The sequence below is a fragment of the Trachypithecus francoisi genome, unplaced genomic scaffold (assembly GCF_009764315.1).
Source record: "Trachypithecus francoisi isolate TF-2019V2 unplaced genomic scaffold, Tfra_2.0 Lachesis_group17, whole genome shotgun sequence".
NCBI classification, from domain to species: Eukaryota; Metazoa; Chordata; class Mammalia; order Primates; family Cercopithecidae; genus Trachypithecus; species Trachypithecus francoisi.
The window spans coordinates 23,831,076-23,850,047 of NW_022681462.1; the positions used below are offsets into that span (position 1 = coordinate 23,831,076).

The window sequence follows — 18,972 nt, forward strand, 5'->3', positions numbered from 1 at the left end:
CCGAAATGCGGTGATAACCCTCTTTAATGACCACCCCTCACTAGCGAGCCCCCGAAGCCCAGCCTCAGGTCCTTCTAGCCGCACCGACTCGGTGGTAACGAACCATAGAGTAGCGGAAGTGGTCCGTTCTCTTCCTCTCCCGGGCCAATCTTCTGGGTATTTCTATTGCGCGAGGCATTGTGGGTTGCTGGGCGGCCGGGTCTCGGAGAAGAGGGGAGAGTGGCGGGCTGCTGAATAAGCTTCCAAAATGATGGTGAGTGGCGTCTCGCGCATCCGTCGCCATCAGCTGCTATGGCCGGCCCACTCGGCCGGGGCTTGCTCTGTAGGATCCTCTTTTACTTGACGCCTCTGTTCTCACCCAGGTCCCCAGCTTATGGGCCACCCCGGGCCCCCGCGGCCTGGCTCGGCCCGAGCACGGCGCTGGAGCCGTTGGCGAGGGCTGCGTGGGGCTTTAGGGGAGTCCCTGGGCGGGCCGGTTGGGGGACTACAAGTCCCAGGGTGCTTCGGGTCCGCGAGCCCACGTCGGGGACCTCTTTTTGAGCCCCGCATGACCGGGACTTGCGTGAAACGAGTGCAGGTCGGCCGTGGTTACGCGGTCGGCGCTAGACTTGGAAGCCGGGGCTGCCCTGAGATTTGCAGTCTGTAAAGACGTGTGCTTCCTACAACTGGCAGAGGCACATTGGGGACCTCATATTGTGCCCGCCCAGGAACTCAGTGTGGTCACTCGCTGACCCTCGCCGCAGTGTGCAGAGAAGCAGACGCCTTCCTTAGTACTTTTAATTCATTCACTCACTCGCTCAGTCATTAAATAAATGTGTCTTTAGTGTCTACTGAATGTACCAAGCCCTGTTGGTTGCCAGGGGGTGCAGCCTCTTAGCCAGGAGAACGGGAAAGGCAGATGGAGACACTGTATCCCAGGCTCGGACTCCGGTGACATTAGAAAGACTTTTCTAGTTGGCTACCTGACTCTGGGTCTCGTTTTCTTAAAATGTGGGGCGAGGGAGTTGCTGTGAGTTCTGGAGCCACCTAAAGTGCTCCTTGTAGCCCTACTGCCCACACCTCTTTTCTCCCTCTCGGAGCTTCAGATGCTTCCCGTGGGTCCCAAGCCTCGATGGTATCTCCTGGGTTGTTGTTGAGTAGATCCAGCTTCCGAGGTGGTGTTTGACCCTGACTGAGATACTGCTTTCTGTGCACTTTGCAGTTCACTTATTCATTTTGGCCTGTCCGACTCAATCTTCTGTTCTTTTCCTGCTTCCTGCAGCTTTTCCCTGTCCTGTTAGAGAGGCAGACTCCTTTTAGGTGTTCTACCAGATGCCCTGTGAATCCCGCTTGTACCCAACGTAGAAGGAAATTCGCATTTAACTGTACTTCCTCTTCCCTTTATGTCTCCAGCATTGCTCATTCTTGAAGTCTTCATCTTCTGTGCAGAGGCAGCATAGTATAGCAGTTTAGAGTAAGGCCTCTGGAGCTACACTGAATGCCTAGGTTTGTAACTTAGCTCTGGCACTTACTAGCTGTGTGACTTTGAGCATGTTATTTAATTTCTGGTTCTCAGTTTGTCAGTGTGCCTAGCAGATAGTAAGTACTCAGCAATGTTAGCTCTTACTCGGCGAGGTGGTGGTTTGCTTCCTTTCATCTCTGTAATCAGTCCATCCCGCTGCCAAGCCTTCCCTAAGAGCTTTGGTTCACAATCACACAGCTGGGTATCAGAACCGCCATTCTCTGCCGTGATAAAACTTCACCAATGGGCTCTGTCTAGGTCACCACACTTGGGTTTTCCCTGAACTGACCCCTACTCTGTCAGATTGATTATTTCCCTGCTGTATTGGCTCTTAATATCTCCTCCCCATTTTTGGAACGTAAAACTTCTATCTCCAAGAGTCTTCCTGTCTTCAAATTGGCCCCTGATATTCTAGAATCCTTCTGTAATGGAAAGAGAGGTGAAAAGGTCCCCTGAAACCTCAGTCCTGTGATGTTGGTACAGCTTGTATAAAATGTACGTCCTTGCCTTTGTGGTGTTGAGCGCTGTGTGCCTTGGCATATACACACTTGTTGTTGTTTTGTAAACCATTAAGCTTAATGATGCTTAGTGAAAGTTTTAAAGTAGGATGAAGAGGAAGATCAGTAAGCGGAAATTCCAAAATCTTCCATGATACCTGTGGCAGATTACTGGAGTCGCTTTTGTTTCTTTCTTTTTTTTTCCCCCGAGATGGAGTCTTGCTGTTGCCCAGGCTGGAGTGCAGTGGCATGATCTTGGCTCACTGCAACCTCCACTCCCAGGTTCAAGCAATTCTCCTGCCTCAGCCTCCCAAGTAGCTGGGATTACAGGCGTATGCCACCACGCCTGGCTAATTTTTGTGTTTTTAGGAGAGACTGAGTTTCACCATGTTGACCAAGCTGGTGTCAAACACCTGACCTTGTGATTCACCCACCTTGCCCTCCCAAAGTGCTGGGATTACAGGCGTGAGCCACCACACTTGACCTTGTTTCTTATTTATTAGAGGAATTAAAAATAAAGGAGCGAGGTTGAAAGTAACTAAGAGACGGAAGCTGGACTTTCCATATAGTGCCTGTTGCTGGGAAACTGTTAGAAGAGAACCTATATCGTGCTTGGCTTGGTTTGACTCAATCCAGCTCTGCCACCTTTTCCACCCCATAGACGCTTTCTACCCCGCCTGCCATTTCTTCTGCGCCTACAAAGCATAGGGACCCTGGGGAATCTGTGGTTAGCTGTTTCCAAGCTCTTCTTGCATTGTACTTAAAAACTCTTAAGTAAATTTAGTGTTACTATACTGACAGTGCTTTTCTCCCCCAAAAGTCAAGAAGCCAGTGCTGTTCAACACTTACAAGTAGCAGTTGGATTTTCAGCCCCAAAAGCTGCTGAATATTGCTTCATGCGTGACCAAATCTTGGCACTCTTCAAATTAAGGTTATTCTGGTCCTTGTTTTTGGAAAGCTTATACTTAGATGGTGATACAAAAGTTGTGAGCAAGTGCAAGTGAAGAGAAAGTTACAGGATCCCCTGTTCACATGCCCCTGTTATTACTGTAGAGAAAACTTCTTGGAAGAATTGGAGCCCTGAGGAATTGGTGGCCTGGTGGCAAGAAAGTGGTTTTGGTAGAAGATGGCAGTGACTATTTTAGATGGGGGTACACTTTGCAGGTTGAGGTGAGAAAAAGTGTACACAAGCATTGGATAAGTTAAGCTGTTAAGGAGGTGAAAGAACCTGTTGAAGGTGATAGGAAAAGTGATTGAGACTCGTGTTAGTTTTTGATTTAAAGTGTAATACTCCACCTGTGGCAGGGGTGGACCAGGGAAGACTTGGGGCTGCCATAAGGAATGATTTAGCAAGACTGGCAGATGGTGGGGCCTTTCAGGACACACATCTTTCCCTTACAGAAAGTGCCACGGACTGGGCCAGCTGAAGGGCCAGGAAGAATGCTGGCAGTATAGAGAAGCCATTTCTTGCCACCAGACCTGGGACACTCCAGCAAAAGGAAGGAATTTTCCCTTCAATTGATACCTGACCCCAAATGTAGGGGTTTACACGACAAGCATTCTTTTTAAAATAAAAAATAAAATGAGTAATGTTTGATTATTTGACAAACATTTAAACAAAATTAATGAGGGCCTGGCATGGTGCCTCATGCCTGTAATCCTAGTGCTTTAGAAGGCTGAGGCGGGAGGGTTGTTTGAGGCCAGGAGTTGGAGACCAGCCTGGGTGACATTTTTTAAATACAAATTTTTTTTTTTTTTTTTTTTGAGACGGAGTCTCGCTCTGTCGCCCGGGCTGGAGTGCAGTGGCCGGATCTCAGCTCACTGCAAGCTCGGCCTCCGGGTTCACGCCATTCTCCTGCCTCAGCCTCCCGGGTAGCTGGGACTACAGGCGCCGCCACCTCGCCCGGCTAGTTTTTTGTAGTTTTTAGTAGAGACGGGGTTTCACCGTGTTAGCCAGGATGGTCTCGATCTCCTGACCTCGTGATCCGCCCGTCTCGGCCTCCCAAAGTGCTGGGATTACAGGCTTGAGCCACCGCGCCCGGCCTTTAAATACAAATTTAAAAAATTAGCCAGGTGTGGTACCACAGGCTTCGAGGCCCAGCTCAGGAGGCTTGATCTTATAGTAAGCTATGATCTCGCCACTGCACTCCAGCGTGGATGGTGGAGCAAGACCCTGTCTCTTAGAAATATTAAAAAAAAAAAAAAAGAATAATATATTAAATTACTCCCACTCTCTTATTCCGTAGAGTTTATTGGTATCTTTCGTTTTCTTTTTGTAGAGACGGAGTCTTGCCCTATTCCCCAGGCTGATCTTGAACTCCATGAGCTCAAGTGATCCTCTTTTTTCTACAGTGGTTTTTGTTTTTATGTAAATCACAGTATGCCTTTCCTCTGCTGAAAGCTTCCCAGGGCTTTCCTTTTTAGGAATGTAATCTGAACTCCTCACCATAGTGTGTGTACAAGTGGGTATGTGATCTGGTTCCTGCCTGCCTCTTCAGCTTTTTTCCAGTCTTCCTCTTGCTTACTACCCTCCAGCTGCACTGGCCAAAAGAGTTGAGCTTTTTAAGAAATTGATCAGTTAATAAGGAATCAGCCTCATGGGTGGCTAGACTGTCTTTGGCAGGAATTCCTCACTCCTCGTTGTTAGGCTGGGAAAACCCTGTGCTTTCCTGTGCCTTCCTTGCTCAGACATCTCACATACCTGTAAGGACTAGGCAATGGCTTTCAAACTTTATTGCATTCCACATTAAGAAATACTCTTTTTTTTTTGATAGGGAGTCTGGCTCTGTCACCCAGGGTGGAGTGCAGTGGCGCCATCTCGGCTCACTGCAAGCTCCGCCTCCCAGTTTCACTCCATTCTTCTGCCTCAGCCTCCTGAGTAGCTGGGACTACAGGTGCCCACCACCACGTCTGGCTAATTTTTTGTATTTTTAGTAGAGACGGGGTTTCACCGTGTTAGCCAGGATGGTCTCGATCTCCTGACCTTGTGATCCACCCGCCTTGGCCTCCCAGAATGCTAGGATTACAGGCGTGAGCCACCACGCCTGGCCAAGACGTGCATTTTTAATCATAGCCTAGTAACAAATTTAAACACAATAAAAGTTTTGAAATAGTATTTATCCTACTACATTCTGTGTCACACACAAAATTAGCCAGAAACACTTGAGAAGACTGGATCTAGTTTGTGGGCTTATCTCTGAAGGCTCACGTTTGAATGCAGAGAGAAAGTATCCTCTGTGCTAATAAAGGTGGTCACTGGAGCAAATATAGCTGAGCAGGCCCTTTAAAACAAGCAAGTATCCCTGTTTCTCAGAGTTTCTAAAGCAGATCTGCAAATGAAGCCCTTACAGGGATAGGGAATGTTCTGGAGACCAATGCAGTATAGAAAGAGAGAAACTTCTTTGGGGTATCTGATTGGAAATTAGTCACACAGAAACTTTATTGAGCCAGCATGAGAGATGGAAACACTGCTATATGAATTAGATTTGCCATCATTTTTCAAAACAGGGCAAAGGTACTATTTGTTTCTCTGCCTGTTTTCCTACACTGCAGCTGAACATCACTGTTACATAAAGCTGACTGCCTAGACATCTCCAGGACAACACCTCAAGCTCTTGGCATCTTGCATTTTGCATCAGTGCCCCATCTGCTTCCCTAAGATTGAGCTGTAACACAGACAAGTGGGTGTTTTGCTGCGGGATGAACACTTATTTAGCAGGGTCTGCCTCTTCCTCGTGTGTTGTGACCTAATTCCTCCGCACAGGGAGTAAGGTCAGAAGTTGAAAAGGCCTTGGTCATTCAGCTGGGCACTGGAGAACTCATGATTTGTTCTTTTTAGACGAGGTCAGTGCTTCTCAAACCATTTTCGTGTCTAGCATACCTGCAGGGTAGGCTAAATTGATAGGGTCTCTGGAGGTAGAGGCTGGTTGGGGAATGGATGTGGTAGACAGTTGGGCGAATGTGGTTTAAGAAGACCTCTAGATAATTCTGTTAAGGGAGAGATGGGAGCATTTTCCCCTTTCCCCTGCCAGTCTCATTATAATAGATGATTATTAAAAGCAGTTAGTTTTTCTTTCTTTTCTAGCCCACACCAGTTATCCTATTGAAAGAGGGGACTGATAGCTCCCAAGGCATCCCCCAGCTTGTGAGTAACATCAGTGCCTGCCAGGTGATTGCTGAAGCTGTAAGAACCACCCTGGGTCCCCGTGGCATGGACAAGCTTATTGTGGATGGCAGAGGTAAGTCTACAGAGTTCCTCAGGCCTATGTGCAGAGAGGAGGCTCCTGGGGGGTGTTTGGGACTAGCATACGTTGGTCTCAGAAATCCCACTGTTTTTAAGATCATTGAAAGATGACTCACTCTGAAGCAGTTCCAATTCTTATATTGTCCTGACTGCTGAGCCCGTGTGGGAATATATGAGAGAACCTAGGTTCAAAAGCCTGTTGCCTCATAGGGAGACATGGCCTAGAAACATGAAATAGAACCATCTGGAGTTTCCTGTGGTCGCTTCCATTGTTATCAAGACAAGAAAATTCCTGTTTATTATCTTGGTATATTGATGTGTGAGGGTATCAACTGTGGTAAGAATATCTGAGTGGTTACTTTTATTTAAAAAATCTTTTTTGTATCCAGTTGACATGTATTAATTACTCTTCAAGGAAAATTGGGAGTCTGTGGTCTTCAAAAGCTTGTGATTTTAGACATTTTGTGTACAGAGCGAATTCTGTATAGAAAGATCAGATAGGTATCCTTTCCCTTCAGCCCTGTCGTGATCCCTTCTGCCCCATCCCAGTAAAGTGTACATGGTCTCTAGGTCCAACTTGAAGACAGCATTTAAGAAAGGGGCTTTAAATTTTTGTTTGTTTCTTTTAAGGCAAAGCAACAATTTCTAATGATGGGGCCACAATTCTGAAACTTCTTGATGTTGTCCATCCTGCAGCAAAGACTTTGGTAGACATTGCCAAATCCCAAGATGCTGAGGTAGGAGAATAGTTGTGTGTTTAAATGGAGGTTGAAACACATGCTTGCTTGCTCCTTAGTTTTCCTCTATTAAATTTTTTTAAGATTTTATATAATTATAATTGTACAAGTAATACATGCTTATAAAAGTATTTAGAATTATTAGCATTTTAAAATTCATACTATTTCATTACATGTAGCTTTTCATATCCGTTAATACATTGGTGAATGACCACATCTTTAGATATCAGTCCTACTGCCTGAGACCTTAACAGGTTGTGTGCTGTCATTTGTTTGAGTTGCTAGGTTAAATAATTCCACCTCTCATCGCTTATAAAATGGAGCTGTAAACTAAGGCTTCCAATCTGCCCCCCCCCTTTGTTTTTTTTAGGAGATAGGGTCTTACTATGTTGCCCGGGTTGGCCTTCAGCTCCTGGGCTGAAGCCTCCTCTCACCTCAGCTTCCTTAGTCGTTGGAACTACTGGCGTTTCCCACTACACCAGGCCTTTTTTTTTTGAACTGATGATAAAATAGATATAAAATTTATTCTTAGAACCATTTTTAAGTGTATAATTCGTGGCATCAGCCAGTCTGTCTTTTAAAAATAAATTCTAACACTGGAGTATTAATAAATGTGTTGACAGATAGGTTTTGTATTTTAGAGTACTGCAAAATATATATACTACAGGTATGTCCTGAAATGATATTAAAAGGTTTATTAGGACCCACTAGCCTGTAAAATAGGTATAGCATATTTAAAATTAAAGTGAGAAGAGTCTGGATTTGATTTGTTTTTGTCTTCAATGAGGGAATAATGCCTTTTGGTCCAGAAATCTGGCCACTTAAACCTTTTCTGTAGTAACCTTTTTTTTTTTTTTTTTGCCCTGTGAGAATTTCTTACCTTACACAGTGAACATACATGAAGTTAAAAATAAATTTCTGGGCTGAGTATGGTGGCTCATGCTTGTATCTCATCACTTTAGGAGGCCAAGGTGGGAGGATTGCTTCATTCCAGGAGTTTGAGATCAGCCTGGGTAATACAGCACGACCCCATCTCTACCGAAATTAATCTCTTCCAGTTTTAAGTTGATCCAATATTCTTGAAAGCTCTTTTTTTCACCCTCATTAAGTAGGGTTTAGATCCCATCACAGAAAAGCACCATCTAAAAAAGATTAGCAGACTAATAATCTGCTTATTCCCAGTTTTGTTTTGTTTTTTTTCTTTTGAGAGGGGGTTTCATTCTTGTTGCCCAGGCTGGAGTGCAGTGGTGTGATCTCGGCTCACGGCAACCTCTGCCTCCTTGATTCAAGCAATTCTCCTGCCTCAGCCTCCCGAGTAGCTGAGATTACAGGCACCTGCCACCACGCCCAGGTAATTTTTGTATTTTTAGTAGAGACGGGGTTTCACCATGTTGGCCAGGCTGGTCTTGAACTCCTGACCTCAGGTGATCCGCCTACCTCGGCCTCCCAAAGTGCTGGGATTACAGGTGTGAGCCACTGTGCCCAACCACCTTTTGCTTCTTAAACAATGTTTGTTTCATGCTTCTTGGTACCATGATTTTTGTAAGTACTGTATTATAATACGTGTGACAATGACTGTCTTATCACAATGCCTTGTACGTAACATAAGTTCTCACTTAATTCATGTGTGTAATTTTATACCCTGAGAACATCTGATTGTCCACATCAGCCCTCTTTAGAGAATGGGGCTGTCTGGGGAATTAATTTTGTAGCCCAGGACTATTTGACATGATGGATATCTTAACTACCATTACCTTCTTTCTACTTGTTGCAAAAACCTGTGCTTCCAGAAAAAAGCTTGACATCCATTTAAAGAATACTCAGTTTAAATGGGTAGTGTGCCTAAAAATGGAGTTTCAGGGCTTTATTCCCTGAATATCAGAAAACGTGTATTTCCTGTCATCTTCCAGGTGGGTGATGGCACCACCTCAGTGACCTTGTTGGCTGCAGAGTTTCTGAAGCAGGTGAAACCCTATGTGGAGGAAGGTTTACACCCCCAGATCATCATTCGAGCTTTCCGCACAGCCACCCAGCTGGTATGGGCAGTACTGATTAACCTTGCCTTGGGTCTGGGCACCTTCACATTTCTCTTAGGAAGGGGAATTTCTTTCCAGGAGTGTGGAGGGACTGGGGAACGGGGTACTTTGGGCATTTTCTGACATCTCCCTAGTAATCTCAGTTCTACTATTCTGTAGCCATTTGATGAGGTGTATTACTTTATCTTTTTAAGCCTCAGGTTAGGGTCAGCCTGGTAGACTGTGATGTAGACATAGTCTTTTAGTAAGGACTAGTTTTTATCAAGTACCTCATGATGTATATTGAGACCTAGCTATTTGCCCTCTAACCTTCATTTGTGATCTGGGGCAAGTCATTTAATCTTTCTAGGCCTTACTTTCTCTCTTTGCTATCTCTAATTTGAGTAGTGACATTAAAATGAAATAATATATGAGGAGTACTTTGGAAAAGATAGTTTATATATTTGTATGCATATTTTATATATAACTAATATATAAAGTGGTAGAAGTTTTCATAGGTGTTTTTAGTAAACCAGGAGGTTTGGCTTAATCTCGTGTCACAGCTGTTTCCACTCATTTGTTTTAGTGTGTTACCTGCAGACCCAGAACAAAATCTTGGAAGCACCCTGATTCTTCAGAACTGTATACTCACTCTGCATTTCTGACTTTTGGAATTTTCTGAACTATAGAGTTTTACGTTTTTCTGAGCAGTTACAAGACCTAGAAGTGTTGTTTCAGCTGTAAAGTAGAAATGCTTAGGATTTGGGAGTAAACAGACTCGGGACTAGTGAGAGATTGGGGTCCATTTCAGCAGTTTGTCTTTAGCATGAGAAACTCATTCAACTTCTGTTCTTGGCAGGCGGTTAACAAGATCAAAGAGATTGCTGTGACCGTGAAGAAGGCAGATAAAGTGTAAGTCTGTAGTGGGCTTTTTTTTTTTTTTTTTTAAGAGACGTAGCCTTGCTATATTGCCCAGGCTGGTCTGGAACTGTTGGGCTCAAGTGATCTCCCAACTCCGCCTCCCAAAGTGCTGGGATTACAGGTGTGAGTCACCTCGTCAGGCCTTTGTCAGAACCTTGACTGACTTCCTGTGGCCAAATTGGATACAGAAGCACGCTGCAGTCTCTGTGTGCCTGGGGCTGTTTGGCTCATGCCAGACCCTTGGCTGTGTCCCAGGCCACAGAGCACAAAAGAAGCTGTCAACTGTAGTTTAAAAGCTGCCACATATGAGATCTTTGACTGCAGTCACCGTCTGTCACTGATAATCTGCCCTAAAGATACAGAAGGTCAAGTTGGAGAGGGCTGAGTTTAGAGACTGGAAGGGAACTACCTCCACATGGTAATAGAATCAGATAAGAGGGATTTGGTTTTCAAGACCTGATACAGATTCTGCCCTTGTGTCCCAGGGAGCAGAGGAAGCTGCTGGAAAAGTGTGCCATGACGGCTCTGAGCTCCAAGCTGATCTCCCAGCAGAAAGCTTTCTTTGCTAAGATGGTGGTGGATGCAGTGATGATGCTCGATGATTTGCTGCAGCTTAAAATGATTGGAATCAAGAAGGTACAGGGTGGAGCCCTTGAGGTAAGCCTGCTGTGGCCTTCCTAGACAGCTCTTGCTTTCATATTGACTCTTCAGACAGCTTCCTATGGCAGAAGGGTACTCATTACCAGAGTAAAGAGAATGCATGTTAGGCAGGAAGTCAGACTTATATTGTACTTCCCATACTGCCATTAGAGGCTGTGACTAGATAAACTTGGTAACCTCTGTGGATATTATTTGTCAGCAGAATAGAAAAATTGGACTGGATGATTTTCAGAATCTCAGGTTCTCTGTGTCAGTGGGTGGTTGGGGGGTAGTAGGACTAGCTCAAATAAATTATCAGTGACCTCCCAATTAATGCATCTGAGAGGGATTTTTCAGTTCAGTGGTTTACTCCTAAGTGATACCGTTAAGCTCGCCCTTCTTTCATTCATTTATCTTGAATAGGTGATACATATTTCAAACTGTGAAGGGGCCTAAAGTTAGAATTGTTTCATGCACTACCCCTGCCCCATATACCGCCACTATTAGTTTGTGTGTATCCTTGCAGAGTTACTTTGTGCATATATGAGCTTGTATGTAAATACTGTTTTTTAAAGACAAAAGATTGCTTATATAGTGTTCTGTAGCTTGCTTTTGTCCATTTAACAGCATACTCTAGAAACTGATCCATATTAGCATGTGTAGCTCTTAACTCAGCACCCTCCAGTAGAGCTTTCTGTAGGGTGGTGGGACTGTTACATATCTGCACTGTCCAGTATGATAGCCCCATCCACACTTGGCTGCTGAGCACCTGAAATGCAACTAATGTAACTGAGGAACTGAATCGTAATTTTATTTCAATTTAAATGGCAACACGTAGCTAGTGGCTACTGTCTTGGACAGCAGAACTCCTTTTTAACACAGCAGTGTCTATCTGGAAACATCCTTGGTATCTCCATGCTACTTTTGGCCTTTGCAGTCTCTGGCCTCCTGTACTTATTTCTCATCGTCAGTGACCTCAACTGAAGCGATTTGGGTAGAGGAGGACCAGCTTGAAAGATAGCCTGGCCCTTCTCTTTAAATTTTACCCTCCCAAATTGCATTCCCACTTTGCCATTTCCCCTCCTATTGTGGCACATGTCAGACCAGTGGGCTGAGATTCTCTGCATATAATAAAGCCGTGAGGAACCTGGAAGTCATCTGAGCCATTTCCCTGTCTTCATCGTGGCTTGCTGACTTTGTCTTTACTCACTGCTTTAGTAGCAATTTTTCATCTTCTCTTGGGCCTTCCTACTTCCATAAATGCTTGAGATTAGATTGGCATCCACTAAACTAGAAATTAGTACTAATAATCTTACCTGGCAAGAAAGCCAGGGACTCTAAGCCACACTTCTGTTTTTCCCAGACTGTCCTACATTCGTTAAATACATACAAACCTGACCCAGAATTCAATAAATAGTGGTAGTGATTATTTACTTGTTACCAGGGTTAACTGAGAATTTCCTGATCCATATCTTTAGTCCTCACCTCTCCTCTGAGCTTCATGCTCTTGTATCTAACTGCTATTAAACGCTTTATCTTGTCCTTCAGTCCTGTGATAGCATTTTCTGTATTTCCTGTCATAGTTGGTGTCACCACTGTTTATTCAAACTAGAAATCTGGGATCATCCTTGAAAACCCTTCTGACTCCAACCTGTCAATTACCATTGTTCCATTTTCCTCGTGATTTCCTAATTATATCTTGAGTCTGTCTCTTTTACTCTTTCCTGGGACCATTGCCACCCCTCTTCCAGTCTTGGATCCCCTAAATCCATTGTACTTACTTACTGTTTGCAAGGTGAAGTCTCCTACTTTATTCCTCTGTGTAAAGCCTTCTGACGTCTGCACTCCCTATACAAAGCCAGGCATTAACAGAGCCTGTAAGACCCTTCTAAACTGGCCCCTGCCTGCTTCTCCTCTCTCTTCCTTACTGGCTGGTTCTTTAAATTCTAGCAACTTCAAATGGCTTTTCATTCCCTGATTCCACAACACTGCCTCCCACCTCTTAGGAGCACTCGTTTTTTCCTTTTTTCTGTTTAACTAATATCTGCTTATCCATCATTCAGCTCAGGCATCACTCCCTTTAGGAAGCTGTGGATTTGAATGATGTAGGAATTGGGGACAGATACTCTTCACCCATGGGTTACAGTATTATAGATTAGAATTGTAGATGAGCACTGGCAGAGAACCTAAAGGTTATTGAACTGAATACCCTTTTTTATGGTGTTGGAAATGACTTGGTCATTTAGTAAGGAAAAGATCTGACATTGAAACCTAAGTCTCATGGTAGTGCTGAGTCAGCCCTGAGTGCAGTGTGCTTTCTATTATGCCCTGCTGTTAAATCCAACCTACAGAGAAGCTCTGTTGTGGAATAAGTGGTAGAAGATCCTAACTTGAGGGATTGAGGTCTGAGGACCTGCAGTGATAGCTTAGAAATTACACGGGGGATTTCTGATTCTTATGACATTTTGGCTTCATCTTCTGGAGGGAGAAAGCGTCAAGGCTGTAGTATCCATGCTATTGGGGGTATGCGGGTGGAGGGTGCAGTGCAAGTTACGGGTACATGGAGGTGTGCAGGAGGAGACTTGAGATTTGGGAGTTGGGGCATAGAAGGGGGTAGCATTGCACGACTTTTGCCTTCTTTGTAAACACCTGGCTTCTCTTCTGGCATGCTTTATGGAAGGTTGTACAGCATTCTCCATTGGCCAGTGCTGCAGAGGTCAGTCTTAGGGGACAGCCCAGTAGGCCTTTACCATGCTTTGCCTCTGCTAACCAGATGATTTTCCTTAATGCTAAAGGGATAACTGAAATAATATGTTGTGTTATTTAAAAAAAAAAAAAAAAAAAGGATTTGTCTCCGATTTTATGATAACAGAAAGGGCTGTGTTACAACAGTGAAATAAAGACATCATTAGCTCAGGTTCACAGGAATGGATAAGCACTAACCAGCAAACAACTAACTTGATTTTATTTCATGCTAGTACCAAAACGTTAAATTGTTTGTTTTTTTAAAACAGGATTCTCAGCTGGTAGCTGGTGTTGCATTCAAGAAGACTTTCTCTTACGCTGGGTTTGAAATGCAACCCAAAAAGTATCACAATCCTAAGATTGCCCTTTTGAATGTCGAGCTCGAGTTGAAAGCTGAGAAAGACAATGCTGAGATAAGAGTCCACACAGTTGAGGTAGGTGGGTTCACCAGTTGGTGGGGGCATAGAAATGGGCAGCTTTCTGAGCCAGAGCCCTGGTCTTCATGGCTGTTGTGGCCCCTTTCTCTTCCTGCCCCCCTGAATATTGATATCTAAGTACTAGGCCCCCTTCTTTCCATACTCTGTATTCTCCCTGAGTGACCTTGACCTGAGGAAATTTGGATAGGGCAGACCTGTTGAAATATGCTCTGGTCCTGGGGAAGGGGTTGGCAGGGCCTCTCCAGCTACATAGCCTGCCCAGTATTTTGGTTCCTCTTGTTGGTGCAGGTGTGAGTTCCTCCACTTGTAGACTAGACCTAGTGCTGCAGAGACAGGTGTGCTGTCATTGTTGATGTTACCCAGGCTACCTCTGGAGGTAGCCGTGTCACCCACCTTTGAGCAGTTCTTGGGGAAGGGGCCTTTTTTTTTTCCTTCAAGATGGAATCTCACTCTGTCGCCCAGGCTGGAGTGCAGTGGTGCAATCTTGGCTCATTGCAACCTCTGCCTGCTGGGTTCAAGCAATTCCCCTGTCTCAGCCTCCTGAGTAGCTGGGATTACAGGTATGTGCCACCACGCCCAGCTAATTTTTTTTGTATTTTTAGTAGAGAGAGGGTTTCACCATGTTGGCCAGGCTGGTCTTGAACTCCTGACCTCAGGTGATCCACCTGCCTTGTCCTCCCAAAGTGCTGTGATTACAGGCATGAGCCACTGTGCCCAGCCAAAGGGGTCTTATTGGGAACTCCATGAATTCAGCACCTCAGAAGAAGCTAGACCTCAGCCAGATTAAATTATTTCTCACATCTTGACAGCACCAGCTCTGGTTCTCAGCCTTGGGGTTACTTTCTGTTTTTGTGTTGGGGAGTTTCAGGTGATTCGTAAGTCATCTTATGGGGTCCTTGTTTGCTTGGACTGAGGAGTGGCTATTCTGTTTATCTCTGTTAATTCCCAGATAAATCAGCATGTTTTATTTGGTGGGGGCGGATGGGTATATTTTACCTTACCATGTATGTCAACCTTCACCCCAAAGCATTCTCATCCTTTTCTGGGTCTCTCCAGGATTATCAGGCAATTGTTGATGCTGAATGGAACATTCTCTATGACAAGTTAGAGAAGATCCATCATTCTGGAGCCAAAGTTGTGTTGTCCAAACTCCCCATTGGGGATGTGGCCACCCAGTACTTTGCTGACAGGGACATGTTCTGTGCTGGCCGAGTACCTGAGGAGGATCTGAAGAGGACAATGATGGTAACCAGATTTTCACAGGCTGCTTCTTGGCCTTTGTGGCTCTGAAGGGTTTTCACTGACCCCTGGTATAACAGATAGTGTACTGTCAGGTTGGCATGTGAATTGAGCCCTGTTTTTTTTTTTAACTCTCTTTTTTTCCAGGAAGCACTCCATTTCCACGTGTGTGTGCCCAGTGGCACAAACTACTTTAGTCTAACCAAAACAAGTCCAGAAATCTAGTTTGTGAGAGAACCTAGCAGTAATGCTATGATTAGCTGGACAAACTCAAATATGGATTCTTCTAGCCAGATTTCTTCCTTTTCATGAGCATCCCACAAACGATACTTTTAGGTTTAAAGTACTCCTGAGTTCAATTGCTGGACCCAGTGCCACCCTAGTTTAGGGGAGGGAGTATAAGCTGAATCGAACGGGTCCTTATCTCCTTTTAACTTCTCCTGTTTGCCCTTGATGTGTTTTAGTTCTATTTGGGTTTTTTGCTCTTTCAGAGAGGGGGAAGGGTCACCTGGAAGTCAAGGGAAAGGGTGGGTAATGCAGAGGCTTGGGAATTGGCTTTGAGACGAGGTGGCAGGAAGCTACCTGGCCTCGGGAACCTTCACTGCTAGATCTTGCCTTCCTTGCTCCCTAGGCGTGTGGAGGCTCAATCCAGACCAGTGTGAATGCTCTGTCAGCAGATGTGCTGGGTCGATGCCAGGTGTTTGAAGAGACCCAGATTGGAGGCGAGAGGTGAGCCGTGGGCCCAGGCCGAGCTCACAAACCCGCCTGGGTCTGGTCTTCTGCCATCTTTCGGCTGTGGTATACAGGTTTTACAGAGTCTCACCTTTGAGCCATAAAGAGCTCAGATAATATAAAGCATTACAGGAAGATCTAAAGCCTTGACTCCACAATCTTTTATGCCCTGGTGGTATAGCTGTAGACCTTTCCAAGAAAGTGTCTATAAGGTTGGGATTGGGTAACCTGAGTGAAGAATATAAGAGCAGCTGCTGCGTGTTGGCAGGGCTGGCAGTGAGGGCAATACAGTAGGACGGTGGCAGACAAGAGTTCATGTGTGTACTATTTAATCCTGGGCATAGGTACAATTTTTTTACTGGCTGTCCCAAGGCCAAGACATGCACCTTCATCCTCCGTGGCGGTGCCGAGCAGTTTATGGAGGAGACAGAGCGGTCCCTGCATGATGCCATCATGATCGTCAGGAGGGCCATCAAGGTACGGGGCTGATGGCCTCCTACCTGTACAGCCTACTCTCATCTCCCTAGCTGTTCAGACCTTGGATTTGTGTGGTGATTCCTTCTCTATATAACCTGCCCTTTCCTGGGTGGTGTGGTGAGCCCTGATTTGCCCCACAGATGGTAGAGAAACTGAGCCTCAGTTTCTCGAAAATAGGTCATCCTGCCTCGAAAGCTAAGACTTGTTCTTTTAGCCAGGTGTGGTAGCTCACACCTGTAATCCCAGCACTTCGGAAGGCCGAGGTGGGAGGGTTGCTTGAGGCCAAGAGTTTGACACCAGCCTGGGCAACATAGCGAGACCCTGTCTCTACAAAAAAAAAAAAAATTAGCTAGGAATGGTGGTATGTGCCTGTATAGTCAGTCCCAGCTACTTGGGAGGCTGAGGTGGAAAGATCCCTTGAGCCCAGGAGTTGGTGGCCACAGTGAGCTATGATCACACCACAGCACTCCAGCCTGGGCAACAGAGCAAGCAGAAGAAACACTTGGTTTTGTTAGCAAATTGTGGAGCTAATGTAGTCAGATATTCCAGTAATTGTGCCAGTGTCCTTGAGCTGCAGGTGACCTTGAAAATAGAAACCATAAGGTTCAGCAGGTTGAAGTTGGGATGTTCTAGCTAGGGGCTGTGTCTGGGCTTTTGGGGCTTGGGATGGAGGAAGGAATGAAGAACCACTCTTTCTGGGCTGAAGAGACCTACTGAGTGGCCCAGCATGGAAGTTTGGACCAGGGGCCTTCTTCCATTGTGAGGTCTGATCTCTGCAGAATGATTCAGTGGTGGCTGGTGGCGGGGCCATTGAGATGGAGCTCTCCAAGTACCTGCGGGATTACTCAAGGACTATTCCAGGCAAACAGCAGCTGTTGATTGGGGCGTATGCCAAGGCCTTGGAGATTATCCCACGCCAGCTGTGTGACAATGCTGGCTTTGATGCCACAAACATTCTCAACAAACTGCGGGCTCGGCATGCCCAGGTGGGTCCTTTCTCTCCCCAGGGTTCCGGGTTTGGGCGGGTGGGCTGGGTTCTGAATGTGAGCTGTGCTTACTCAAGCTGTGCACGCTTAGCCCAGGAGATAGGCTGCAACTCCACCCAGCCTGTCTGCCTGACCACCTGCCTCCTCAGAGGGCAGAAGGAAAGCCATGGTGCTAGCACTGGAGATCCAGGGTTTCTTCATTGCTTCTACCAAGAATATGATTGTGGCTGGGTGTGGTGGCTCATGCCTGTAATCCCAGCACTTTGGGAGGCTGAGGTGGGTGGATCATGAAGTCAGGAGTTCGAGACCAGCCTGGCCAACATAGTGAAACCCTGTCTCTACTAAAAATACAAAAAAAATTAGCCAGGCGTGGTGGTGGGCACCTGTAATCCCAGCTACTTGGGAGGCTGAGGCAGGAGAATCGCTTGAAGCCAGCAGGCAGAGGTTGCAGTGAGCAGAGATCATGCCGTTGCACTCCAGCCCGGGTGATAGTGCGAGACTCTGTCTCAAAAAAAAAAAAAAAAAAAAAAAAAAAAGTATGATGCTCCTCATGGTACCACAGGAGGAACTTTGCATCCACCTTCCTGGAAGCACACGCTGACCACATGGAGTGGGCTTATCAGTGTGGTGAAGCTCTCCAGAGCTCTCCAAGTGTGACCCTGGGTTGGTTAGTTCAACCTCTCTGAGAGTTTAATTTCTCCGTTTGTTAAATAGATGTAGGTTTGTTAAATGCTCAGCACCCAGTGAATGACCCTGCTTCTGGCTTGTATTAGGACTTTTGCTTAAAGTGACTTTATCTCTGTGTCTCACTTGCCTCATCTGTAAAATTGGGCTATTTGAAGCAATGAGATGAGAGATTGGATAGTATTTTTGTCATTCTTGTTTATCTTGAGAACTCATTGTTTGATAGATCTATAGTCCTCAGGTGACCTGAGGATGGGGCTACCCCGAAACCCAACAGCTTGCCTGGGAGAAGATCCCAGAGGTCTTGTGTGGTATGCCCAGGGTTGAAGGGAGGAGCTGGCGGGAGCAGGGGTGTTTCCAGGTTCCTGACATGCTGCCACAGGAAGATGCAGTATTCTTCAGCAAAAGGCCACCGAGTTCAGAGAGTCTGTGGGTTCCTAGCAGTGTCCTTTGGAGCACCAGTTTACAAGAGGAAAGTTGAAAGCAGTTTCCTATTACCTCCTTCCTTTTCCTGCTCTTTCAGGGGGGCACGTGGTATGGGGTAGACATCAACAACGAGGACATTGCTGACAACTTCGAGGCCTTCGTGTGGGAGCCAGCTATGGTGCGGATCAATGCGTTGACAGCAGCCTCTGAGGCTGCGTGCCTGATCGTGTCTGTAGATGAAACCATCAAGAACCCCCGCTCAACTGTGGATGCTCCCCCAGCAGCAGGCCGGGGCCGTGGTCGTGGCCGCCCACACTGAGAGGCACCCCACCTGTCACATGACTGGCTGGCTGCTGGGTGCACCTACTCTCCTTGGCTTGGTTACTTCATTTTACAAGGAAGCGGTAGTAATTGGCCCACTTTCTTCTCACTGGAGGCTATTTAAATAAAATGTAAGACTTCGGATAACTTTGTAAATTATTTTGGCACAGTACTCATCAATGTCTGGCTGTAGCTCAGAATTTTAGCTTTACATGCACTTGTCCAACAGGGAGACAAGAGCATTCTGGGGTCAGCTCTACTAGAGTGGCCTCTGTCTGGAAGTTTCACTATGTTTGCATTCTCCGTTCCAGAAGTGGCTGGACAACACGCAGTTGCTTTCTTCTGGCATCATCTTATTTATCCCTGGCCTAG

At 45.8% G+C, this 18,972-nt stretch overlaps 1 protein-coding gene and 1 long non-coding RNA gene across 3 annotated transcripts; both read left to right on the plus strand.

Annotated features, from left to right (window-relative positions):
- Positions 1-106: 106 nt before the first annotated feature.
- CCT7 (chaperonin containing TCP1 subunit 7) lies at positions 107-18,744 on the plus strand. 2 transcript variants are annotated; one of them, XM_033175092.1, is made up of 12 exons: positions 107-253; positions 6,083-6,236; positions 6,872-6,978; positions 8,889-9,014; positions 9,853-9,905; positions 10,400-10,571; positions 13,568-13,732; positions 14,792-14,980; positions 15,606-15,703; positions 16,051-16,183; positions 16,963-17,169; positions 18,377-18,744. In XM_033175092.1, the coding sequence occupies exons 1-12, from the start codon at positions 248-250 to the stop codon at positions 18,596-18,598; spliced, it is 1,632 nt and encodes a 543-aa protein (XP_033030983.1). In that variant the 5' UTR covers positions 107-247; the 3' UTR covers positions 18,599-18,744. The 2 variants fall into 2 exon arrangements, with proteins under 2 accessions (XP_033030983.1, XP_033030984.1); XM_033175093.1 differs by lacking the exons at positions 107-253; positions 6,083-6,236; positions 6,872-6,978; positions 9,853-9,905 and having other exon boundaries at positions 8,953-9,014.
- LOC117062020 lies at positions 2,456-3,585 on the plus strand. The gene is made up of 2 exons (XR_004428188.1): positions 2,456-2,929; positions 3,400-3,585. It is a non-coding gene; the product is annotated as an uncharacterized LOC117062020 (long non-coding RNA).
- Positions 18,745-18,972: the final 228 nt, after the last annotated feature.

What these genes read in the sequence shown, in the direction of transcription:
- CCT7 (XM_033175092.1), top strand. An exon ending in TAAGAGTCCACACAGTTGAG is followed by an intron (nt 13,733 to 14,791) that starts GTAGGTGGGTTC and finishes GGGTCTCTCCAG; the next exon opens with GATTATCAGGCAATTGTTGA. An exon ending in TGCGGGCTCGGCATGCCCAG is followed by an intron (nt 17,170 to 18,376) that starts GTGGGTCCTTTC and finishes CTGCTCTTTCAG; the next exon opens with GGGGGCACGTGGTATGGGGT.